The sequence below is a fragment of the Tetrao urogallus genome (assembly GCF_951394365.1).
Source record: "Tetrao urogallus genome assembly, chromosome: 2".
NCBI lineage: Eukaryota > Metazoa > Chordata > Aves > Galliformes > Phasianidae > Tetrao > Tetrao urogallus.
This window is the reverse complement of record NC_136814.1, coordinates 75,035,989-75,047,692: the sequence shown is the minus strand read 5'-3', so window position 1 is coordinate 75,047,692 and position 11,704 is coordinate 75,035,989. Positions and strand designations below refer to the sequence as shown.

General features: G+C 42.7%; 1 protein-coding gene across 1 annotated transcript; it reads right to left on the bottom strand.

Annotated features, from left to right (window-relative positions):
- Positions 1-3,705: 3,705 nt before the first annotated feature.
- Positions 3,706-10,330, bottom strand: CNR1 (cannabinoid receptor 1; the record flags this gene model as incomplete). The annotated part of the gene is made up of 2 exons (XM_079532534.1): positions 10,196-10,330; positions 3,706-5,188 (listed from the first exon to the last, which is right to left on the bottom strand). The coding sequence occupies exon 2, from the start codon at positions 5,125-5,127 to the stop codon at positions 3,706-3,708; it is 1,422 nt and encodes a 473-aa protein (XP_079388660.1). The 5' UTR covers positions 5,128-5,188; positions 10,196-10,330.
- Positions 10,331-11,704: the final 1,374 nt, after the last annotated feature.

The following is an 11,704-nucleotide window of genomic DNA, read 5'->3' as shown; positions in this document are numbered from 1 at the left end:
TCAGAATCTGACAGACAAATTTATAAACAAAACGTAGAGCACCAGATTGTGGGATGAGGCAGCATCATCACGTGGCTTCCTCATTACCTCAAAATTTGGAAAACAAAAAAAAGAAAGTAGAGAAATGCTTCTTTTTTTCCTTGAATAAATAACAGTTTAATTACATTATAGAAATAAAATATGATATGGTAGTAGTACACTGGAAATTTTACAGAAATACTATTCTGCTACTGGTAGGTAAATGGTCAAAGCTACTTTTCATGACAATCTGAACAGTACTTGTGTACAAACTATTATACATGTTGCTAGTGAAAAATATTGCAGCAGTTGCAAGGATGTTACCAGCTCAAACAAACACCTAATGATACAATATTCTTCTAAGAGGAAGTAATAATGTTAGATTTACAGACAATAAAGAGTTATGTTGTCCACTTTGAAACACTGGAAATAAAAAGCTCAGGTAGCCCCATTTCTTTACGTTATATTATCACAAGGAAGTATTTTCCTTTCACTATGAGACAGCATCTCAAGAGACCTTGTAAACAGTTTATTCAAAGGTAGTATTTGAGATGTCACAGCAACTTCAACAATTGCCCTACTCAACAATTACAGACTTTTAGGCCACTGCTTGTACAGATGACTTTTGTTTTTCCCACTTATTTACATACATTCAGCCCAGTAACAGCAGGCAAAATGCGCTGTCTATCTCGCAACAGACACACTACAATTTTCATCCAGAGACCAGTGCAAGAAAACGCAGATATCGATTGCACAGCGTCGCGGGGATTATATTATACAAATATACAATCAAGACTGTTGAGAATCTAACTCTGCACGCATGTAACACGAATGATCTTCTTACAGCTATACGACATTTGGAGTTTTCAGGTACACATAATGGCGACTATCACTGGTTGGGTGGTGACAGTGTGGGTGGCCGTAGAGCACAGGTTGGCTGTGCTATCGCTAGGTGAAGGTAGTCAGCTGCAAATGGGGAACTGCTGGAGCTGAAGGTGAAGTACAGCTTATCTCGGAACGGCAGCAGGTTTTGCTAATGAATTGGCCGTCCCACTCCATGTGCAACTTGTAGGCAAGTAGTTGCCACCTCTTGAATAAATGGTTCTAAGTGAACCGACACAGTTCCCAGAGCTTTAGAAAAACTCATTATGCAAATGAAGATCCTGATGATAGACGGTAACGTTTCACAGGATGCTATTTCTTATTCTATCAGTAAGCACCAAGTTAAGTGCCAAGACAGCCCCATTGTCCCATGATTTATCACATAAAATTTAGAACTCAAATGCACGACTAAAGTCCACAAAGTTTGCATTTAATTCACAAGAAGACAGTTTCAAAAATGGCTCTTAAAATACCTTAACATTTAAGTGGGATTCCCCCCTCCTCTCCAAGAGGATTGCTTTAGGAAGGACTACATCTAGATACGAGAAAGACCTGCCCTGACACACTTAGGGGCGGGATGTCCTGTCCCACCACTCAGGTCAGCTGCAGGGAGGGAGGTGGAAGAGAATACTCCCATAACTTCTGCTGCACAGTATCTCTCCTGAGGAGATCTCTGCAAGGTGCCACCACACACAGTATCTGAATGCCCTGAACTCACAGCCACCTCTGCCACCAAAGAGCTGCCAGCTAAGCTCAGCTTGGCCTTTTCTGCTACCAGCTGCTCTGGCCTGCACTACCACTTCCAAACACCATGGAGACATTCTGGTGGCCAGCAACCTCTAGGCTACCACCCTGCTCTCCTTCCCTATGTAAGCCCACTGCAGGACAGCAGCTCTGCTGGCCCAGTGTCACTGAGGGAGTCACTCTACCTGTGGCATGCACCAGGCAGCTAGTGGGCTAGGCCACATCCACAGCCATTTTGGCAGAAAGCAGTTAGGAAAGGCGTGAGGAAACAGTCCAAAAGAGGAAGGCAGCAGAGAACGGGACACAGTACCTTCAATGTGTGACAGTATCCATGCCTAAAAGACTATCAACATCCTCCTTGTGGAAATCCCAGGTGTCAAACACAGTTCCTCTATAGAGCAGAGTCTCCATTTTCACGAGTAACTTCACCTTCCTGGAAGCTGATGAAATCACACCTTGTCCTCTGTAACCTAGTTTCACAGTGAGACTCACCTCGTTTCACACAATCAGATTTGAATACAAAAGGATTGAAACGCTCCTTTATTCATGGCATACTCCATTTCCATAACACCCTCAACATCCACTCCAGTGGTCAGTGCTGGCTCACACCTGACTCTGTCTCACTGCATTTCATTCTCAAGCACAGCTGGAAGGTTGTTTTCTCTAGCACATGGATACACCCCTTAGTGCTGGATCTGTATGTTCGCAATATGGTACCTTCGTCAGCAATCAGTTGGAAGAACTCAATTTTAGAAACAGAATTTGTGTGCAAAGCGTGCAACAAGAAATACAGCTTACATTTGGTCATAGTGTCCTATCTTAGTTATGCTACCATGACTCACACTTATTATACTTACACACACACACACGTACACACACATAGATATTTATTTATATACACGCTCACACAATAAGAAAATGCCTAAATCTGACAATACTTCCTCCTCTTTGAGTGAAGGCTGGAGTCCGGCATCTCAGGCTCTGAACTGGCTTAAACCTGGGGTACAGGAATGCAACACACTTCAAGTATACATCGATGGCACAGTGATTACATCACACATGGAGCTGGACACATGCTGTTTTCAGTTGTCCAGCACCAGCATGTGACTCAAGGAGCCAAAATCCAGGACCTTCGCTTTCAGCGTTCATATTCACACAACACCCAAGAGAAGGGAGATAAGTCTGTACAACAGTAAATGTCCTTCTGCAGCGGTATTTAAAAGTCTGAACCAGAGCATTCCTCTCTTATATTCCTTCTCTATTCCTTTGTTGCTGTTATTCTCATATGCATGTGAAAATAAAAGGTAGTAGGGAAGTAATTTTAGTAAAAGAACGCAAAGCCTCTCCCCTACACCCACAGAAGACCACTAGAAGTGTAAAATTTCCAAAATAGCTCATAGGAACTCTTCAAATACAGTAAGTATTTTCAATGGGGTTTACATATCACATTTCACATTATTTCCACATAAATCTACCTTATCACTTTGTTTAATTGGACAAATATCAATAACACATAACAAAACAGCATACAATTCACAGGACACGACACATTTTACAAAATTTCTAAAACTCAGCACTGCCGCTTTTGGAAAAAATCAAAAACTCCTATTACTTACAGACATGAAATACATTTCACATTTAGATGGACAGCATGATTACAAGGCTTTTTCTTATTGAATGGTATTGATTTAGGATGCATTAGTTTTCAATTAGGTTTCACAATTTTTCTTCACATCCCAAAAAGGAACTTTTGCTAGCTTGGTGTTTTTTCTGTGCTCTTGCAGGAAACTCGCTATTATCCAGTAAACACTTTTTGAGGGGAAAAAGAAAACAACAAAACAACTTTTGAAAATTTAGCTTGGATCCCTAATTGTAAAACTCGAAGAACTGGTTGATGGTAATACTCTTAACACAACCATTGCTTAGCTTACAATGACAAATCAAAAAGATATTACAGGGAGGTACAAACACATTACACCACGGGTTTGGTATTCTCTGTTGTTCAATTAATTTTTTTTTTTTAACTAACTCCTTTTCTCACAACGCTGAGAAGTCTCTGACTTACAACGCTTCAGCAGTCGTGTCTGTGGAGACAGACATGGTCACTTTGGCAATCTTAACTGTGCTCTTAATGCAGCTCTCAGCAGCCCTGTGCATGTTTCCCGCGTTGTTGGCGTGTTTGTGCTGGCAGTCAGACTCCATGCTGTTATCCAGAGGCTGAGCAGTCCCTTCGCAGGTGGGGAACATGCTCCGGAAGGCATGTCTCAAGTCCTTGCTCCTCAGAGCGTAGATGATGGGATTCACTGTCGAATTCAGCAGACAGAGCATGCTACAGAAGGCAAAGACAGTCTTGATGAGCTTGTTCATTTTCCCAAAGACATCATACACCATTATGGCGAGGAGAGGACCCCAGCATATGATTAAAACGACTAGAATAAGGACCAAGGTTTTGGCTAACCTGATGTCCATACGAGTTTGATCAGGTCTAGTGATCTGTACTTTCCCATCCTCTGTACTCTGAATGATTATGCTTTTCTGCGTGCCACGCTGAAGCATGCGAACAGCGTGGCTGTGCGCCTTCCACAGTATGTACATATAGGCATAGACAATGAACAGCAAGAGGATGCTGGTGACCCCGATCCAGAACATCAGGTACGTCTCGTCGATGAGAGGGAATATGTCTGAACACACGGAGTTGAGCTTTTTGCAGTTCCAGCCGAGCAGTGGAAGAACAGCTATTACAATGGCAATGGTCCACATCACACAAAACGCAACGACAGCCTTTGGTCGGGTTACAATCCTTTTGTAAGCTAGCGGCCTGTGTATAGATATGTACCGGTCTATTGCCGTGAGAAAAAGGCTACCTACAGAGGCAGTGAAGGAGGCAGTAACTCCACCCAGCTTGAACAAGAAGACGTTGGGGCTGTCCTTCCTGTGGAAAACATGGAAATCAACAAAACTGTAGACAAAAATCACGCTGCCCAGGAGGTCGGCCACAGCCAGGCTGCCTATGAAATGGTAAGAGGGTCTACACCGCAAGCTTCGGGAGTGGAGGATGACACACAGGACCAGGAGGTTCTCTAGGACTGTGAAGGTGCCCAGGGTGAGCGACAGCACAGCGATGGCCAGCTGCTGGCTGGGGTTCAGGATCATAAAGCATTCCATATCCATGAAGTTCTCCCCACATTGTATGTTCTCCTCATTTTCCTTAAACGTGGACAAGGACTTGTTGTAAAACTCTGTGATATTGATCTGGTCTGAGGGAATAATGCTTAGCAGGGGATCATCTCCTGCAGTCATTTTTTCTTGGAAAGGATCACCCCTAAAAGAGGAGAGAGGGAACTTCTGGGGATAGTATCCCAGCTTGGATGCCATGTCGCCTTTCATGTCTTCGTACTGGATATCGTTGGAGCCCACGTAAAGGAGATCTGTTGTAATTGTTCGGAAAGTTGTATCTGCAAGGCCATCTAGAATTGACTTCATAACCTCAGTCTTGTTGGTTTCAAAGAGACTTGGAGGATGGAAAAAGACATCTGAGGAAATCCTAGAAGGGGAAAAGATCAAACTTTGTTAAGACACACAGGGAGACAAACTCCACAAACAACTAAGCTGAACTGTATCAAAATTGACCTTCCTCCTGTATTCAGTTCAGGTCTAGCCTTTACCACTTGCGGGAGTCAGAATGACTTGAGCACTCAGAAAAAAATCACACGGATTTCACTAAAATTATATTACCCTAGAAGTGGTGAAAAAAACTGGAAGTACGAAGCACTGAGTATTCTACAAAAGTTAATTTTCATTTCTCATCAAAACGTTTTGAGCTGCTCCACCAGGAAGATATTTTTCTCTAGATCTGAACTTAGCTTCTGATTGCTAAGTACCTTGCAGACCAATATTCCTTGGGCTTGCTTCATTTAGATAATACCAAGTGCCACTGCAAGAACAGCATTAAACTGAATCATCACCTTTATTGCTTTCCTTTCAAAAGGCACCAAGGGTTTTGAAAACCTGACAATGCAGGGGACAGAGAAAGAGCCACACTCTAAATTGCACAGTTCACCCAGTATGCCGGCACATTCACATGATTCTGTCACAGTAATTTGAGGTCTACTAAGATCCTGAGATTATTATTGAAAATTAATCAGCATCTATAGCACATTTATCTATAAATGCAAAACCTGGATAAAGTTTCAATTCAATTCCTATCTAAGCAAACCTAAGTAACCAGGATGCTCGGACTACAAGGCAAAGTGGGTGTTTACCTAGCTCTCTCCACAGTTTCAGGAAAAATGAGCAGCGCTGCAAAATCAGCAGGTGTAACAGTGACTCATTCTGTCTGGATCGGAAGGCTCCATCAGGAGAGTTCACATTCACTGAGAAAAACATGGTGCAAAGTTTGGCAGCAGTGCGAAGCTGTGGCCAAAACTCTGGGTGAGAGGGACCAAAGAACCACTGCTCCCACGAGAAATGTGGCAACGTCATTCTTTCAACTGAGGACACCCTCAAAGACACTCAGTCCACTCAGAAATGGGAAACAGCAGAAGGTGCCCAGGGAGCCATCGGTTTCTGAGTTCTGTTACACCAAGCTTCTGCTTGAGGCTGATGATTTGTGCAGGATGTAGTTCCTGGTCACGGTACCCTTGGGAGAGCATGCTTATCGCCAACTAAGCATCATCTGTACATCAACATGTAAGACTGGTCTCACAGCTCTTTTTATGCTGTGCTCCTTTATGTAACTTCATCCACGCAACACTCCCTGAATATACATTGAACACCTGCTTTAGGTCCCCTTCCATCGCCAGAGTGGCAGTCAGTGAATGCAAAGAGCTAGAATCATTATTTCAGCTATTCTGCATCTGCTATGGGACACTCAGATGATTACATCAGCAGCAATAACAAAAGCAAACTTCTTCATGCTTTTAGAATGGAGAAAATTGTCTGAGATGCTCAAGAAATCCCTGAAGCTGAACACAGCCTTGTGCTGATGTAACTTCTTCACTTTACACAACTGACAATAAATGTCCAGAAAGGCCACCACAGATTAGTGGCCAAAATCAAGAGTACTTACTGATCACAACTCTGAAAAAGTAAACATGCTCTGTACTTATCCAAGTTTTTCCATAAAAACTGAAAGAAAGAGGTGCAAAGGGCTGGAACAAGACCATCTTTAAAATCCCATCCAACCTACACAATTCTATGATTCTACAATTCTGTAATAACACTTAAAAAGAGGAGAAACCATGAGGATTTCCAAAAGAAGCCAAGATCATTTGACAACTGATATATTTATAGTGCGTGTTGAATTGGTATCTAACAACTGAGACTGCCTCCATAGTTCATTAATAGAATGTTTCCCATTCTATTCAGTAGGCCTAGACACGTAGCATTACAGGAAGAATATGAACCCTCACTTTCAGAAGACACTGCAGTGTCAGTGCAGCTTGCAAGAAGGGCTACAAACAAGCCAGGATGCACAGGACAGTCCCATATGCAACACAGATACTCACTGTCAGCTTTCACAGACATTGTTGCTCCACAAGAAATAAAATAATTATTAGACAAGTTTGAAATATATTAAGGGATTAAATTCTGAGGGCTTCATTAGTGCAGGAGGGAAATGCTGCTGAAGTGCACATTAAAAATGAACTGCAGTCATCTAACACATAAGGTACTTCTCTTCCAGAAGGCACCTTCCAGATGTTCCCGGTAGTTTTCGAAGATTGTATATGTTGCAAAAATGACCCTTCTGACGAGAGTGTGTTGGGTAAAATTTGGCAACTTTGGACTTGGCTTTATAACATCAGTTTAAAACCAGGAGTGAAGAAAATGGTATTCATTTGAAAGGTACCGAGAATAAGAACAAAACCCAAGTCATTCTATAAGCATGTAATGATGGCTGTGGTACTCACACGCTCTGGCTTATTTCTGTCAGAAGAAAGACAACCATTTTAATGAATACAGCCACAGCCCCATGTCGAGAAGATTATGTTTGAGTAAAGCTTTGAAAATTGTATGCAACGAAACACTTCTGCCAGACAGACAAACAAATTGTTACGAGGCAGTTAGATCCCGCTGAAGGCACGTTAAGTATATGGCCTCATCATAAGGTGCCAGCCCCGCTACAACCCCTACCTCTGTTTGAAATACAAATGAAACAACAAGGATTCCTCTATGCTCTTTTAGAGGTGTCAGTGAGCTATGTGACAATATCACCATGCATGCATATGCTATGCTAACAACGTGGTTAATGGGATCAGGAGAGGCAAGTCTTACTTTGAATTTCAATGATTTCTGTTCTCAGTATTTTTATATTCAGATTATTACAGTAATTTCTACCTTATTGTCTCTGCAAAGAGTTTTCTTTGAGAGTACTTCAGAGTTCATTAGTGGTGCAGTTTAGGCTTTGGGGGATGCAGCTGACATTAATTTTGTTGTTGTTTGCTGCTGGGAATATCATAATTGGAAATTTCTAGCAGTATGTGTGCACGCACCTATTCAAGTAGCAGTTGATTTTTATTAAAGTTGCAGTAAAACAGCCATTCACGTGATCTGGAATTGTACTTCACTGGAATTTAGTACATTTTAATTTAGATGCTAGCTTGTCCCAGTATAAACTACAATACTGAAATGCACTGAAACAATGTTTTCCTTGGCTGCCTACTGAAAACAAGGCTGGACTTTGCCATCGGGGCTACCAGAAGTGTCCAGTTTAGGGTTTGAGGTGATGCACAGGTTAGCACAGACCAAAAAGTTAGTCCCTTTGTTTGGTGAGGTCTGATACTGGTACCACACGATGCTCAGTGCTGAGCTCCACTGTCTACAGGCATAGATGTGCACCTGGCAGGCATGGCCCCTGAGCTAGGAGCCACATGGCCAGTTCTTCACCGTTGGCTTCCCTTCAACACAAACCAATGACTTGAGACCCACAAACATTGCCCCTGGGAGCCCTGAAGCGTTTCACAGCCTCCCTGGCAGATGAGGGCCCCTTGTGTCAATCCCTCCTTTGGAGAGAGGCTGTGGGAGAGGGCTCTATGCTGCAGCTAAGCCCAGAGCCTGGTGAAGGAAAGCCCTCCTGCCCAGCCAGGAGCCGCTTTTCCTGCTGAGGATTTGAGTCCCTGAAGCTCTCAGCTTGCTCCTTTTCCTCGATGACCTCTACAACTTTGCTTATTTTAAAATGGCTCTAAGAAGAATAGAAATGATGATTAAAGATGAGTAAGAGCCCTTGCCGATGCCAGCACTCAAAACTGTCAGTGTATTTATGTGAGAGCACGCAGCAACTCACAGTAATGAATTCTGATGATGGATCATGATTTAAAAAAAAAAAAAAGATAAAAACCTCAAGTGTCTTTTATCCTGAAGAATAAAACCAGAAAAGCCAATAGCTGCACACCATTTTAGACAGTGCTACTTCTCTCCTAAACCTGAGGCTCCTGGCTGGCACCGTCAGACTGGCTGTGCAAAGCAGCTGCCACTAGATGGAGTGGCTTTTATGAACACATCAGCGAGCTGTCTTCAGACCTGGATTTAACTTCATCTATCCTGTTCTTCCAGCCTGCTTTGCCAGGGTCCAAACATACTAAACATCAGCTGACAGTTGAAGACACTCCCAACTGTGTAAGTCTCCATCCTTCAGATCTGAAGAACGGGTGAAGGGAAGGGCAAATCTTACCACTGCCCTTTGCTGCATGGTTCTGCACAGCTTACAGAATGTCTAGGTGCTAGCAGAGTATCAAGACCCCTTAGATAAAATCTAAATCAGATAATGCATAAAAGGCTGGGAACTCATCTCGGACAACAGGGAGAATTCCAACTCCTCTTGATTTCTCATTTGCCACAGGACCAGTTCACACAAGGAACAAGAAGGTGACTTTCTTAAAATGCTGCAATCTATTTTCTCCTGCTGCTTTGGGGGAGAAGGAAAACTGGGAAGTTTTAGTAGTTATCTAAAGAAGGGCAGAATTTATTATAATTTTCAAAAGGGGATGATTGATAGAGCAATATTAATAGCCTGAATAGAAACTGAACATTTGACGTTCTTCCTCAGAAAGTAATTACAAGCAATACAGTGATGATACCGATAACTGAAATAGCGCTGATATGAAAAGAAAAGGAATCAAAACAAGAAAGGGAAATCCACAATCAAACCCTTTGAGTTTCTATTTTAAAATATTTTGATCTCCATACGCATACATTTCTTCTACAATAGCGACAGCTAATTAAGAACAGGTTAAAGGACAAGTAGGTATAATTGAAACAGTTTTGAATGCACAAAGATACACGAATGCAGGAAGGAGACTTGCTCCACATGGTAAGGCTTGCAAGTCCTTCAGAGGAGGGCTGTCTCTTCTGACAAGTCTGCACAGTGCCCAGAATGCTGGGACCACAACCCCACCAGGTCCAGAAATACTGCCTTGGGAGAAAGAGCAGTAATTTATAACCATGTGCACTCAGCTGAAAACATGCACAAGAACGGAGATCTACTAGAGTTACTGTTGGCCTCCAGGAATTGAAACTGTCCTATAAAATGAAAATGTATATGGCTAATAATTACCTTATCCCATACAGTGATGAACAATGCTGCTTTGAGGACAGGATGAGGTTTCCATGCCTTCAAGAAAGAAACTGAGCCTGAGAAATGTCACTCTAAGACTCAGCAAGAAACGAACGTTGAGAATATGAGAGCCATGTTACCCCTTTCCTATTTATTATTTTACTACTACATCTCCAACACTGTGCAGTTTCTAGGCTATAAATAGCAAATATGCTGTCACTCCTAGTTCAGGAACACCTGCACCCACTTCTGTGGGAATTTTCCCTGAGTGAGGAGTCAGGATAGAGCACCGAAGCTAGGACTGGAGAAAACTAGAGGTGCTACCACCTTACAGCAGTGCGCTGCCAGCTATGGGATAATAGCTGCATGCAAGTGCTGAGCCAAATTTGCTACTTATGCTGAAAGATATCTCTTGTAAGTAAGTTGAAAATTAATTAGCCAGAAACCACAGCTACCTGGTTATTTATGCTCATTAACACACCATTTGCACTCTAGCAGGATGGGGGCTGGATTGTTCTAATCTGGGGGTGAGCTGTCCTTAAACGACACCCCCTAGGCATCTTGCAGCCAACAGTCTGAATGACAAAAGCCAAACAATTGGGGAACGAAAAAAGAGAAGGAAAAAAGAAGCATTATCTAGTGATGGACAATGTTTTTAAAAGAAAATACCTCACTTCCTCCCTCCTCAGTTGTGCCCACCCTACTTAGGCCTTGTGGACACAGAGAATAGACGCCCTGTCTCACTTCCCACCCAGCCAGGGCACACACAGCCACCTCAGTGCAGAGGGACTCAAGCCCTTCTGAGGCAGGGATGAAGTTCTGCCACGTTTGCTACAGAATTGCTAAGCATGAAGGCGTCCGTTCTGCTGGCCCTCTGTGAACTGCTTGAGTTGTTTCACTTTACACCAAGAGTTAAACAACCAGAAATATAGGCACTAATTGATACTCCAGCATGCTTGGGAAGTGGGAAGCATAGATTGGAGCCCCTTGTCTTTTAAACAAACCAAGGAACATAAGGATCACATATTCAGAGAAGCACTCAAATCACACAGTGGTAGGGGAAAGAGTGGGGACAGCTGCCCCATCTGGCCAGCATGAAAACTTTCCAGAGCTCTGATTTTGCTCAAAACCTCTCAGCTTAAGAAACACAATTGTTCTGGACAAGGTGAAGTACTGAGAGGGGAGCATCAGTCTGCATTAATGGTGGCACAGCCACACAGCCTGTCTGTCCTCTGGGGTCAAGGAGGGGGCGCAAAGCTCGTTGTCCTAAGATAACAGAGACATGGTATGAAATAGGATTTCAGGACCTTTCATAGTTTATATACCTTACAAGTATCTAAAGACAGGATTTGGGGAGGCAACAAATAGGCTTGCTGCAGTATGAACCATATGAAATGGAAATTGAGGAGCTCCAGTTGTAGGACCAGCTTCCCAATAAAAGAGAAATAACAGGTAGTAAGAACAGTTTGATACAGTGCTACAGAATAGACATTTTAAAGAAAACAGGTG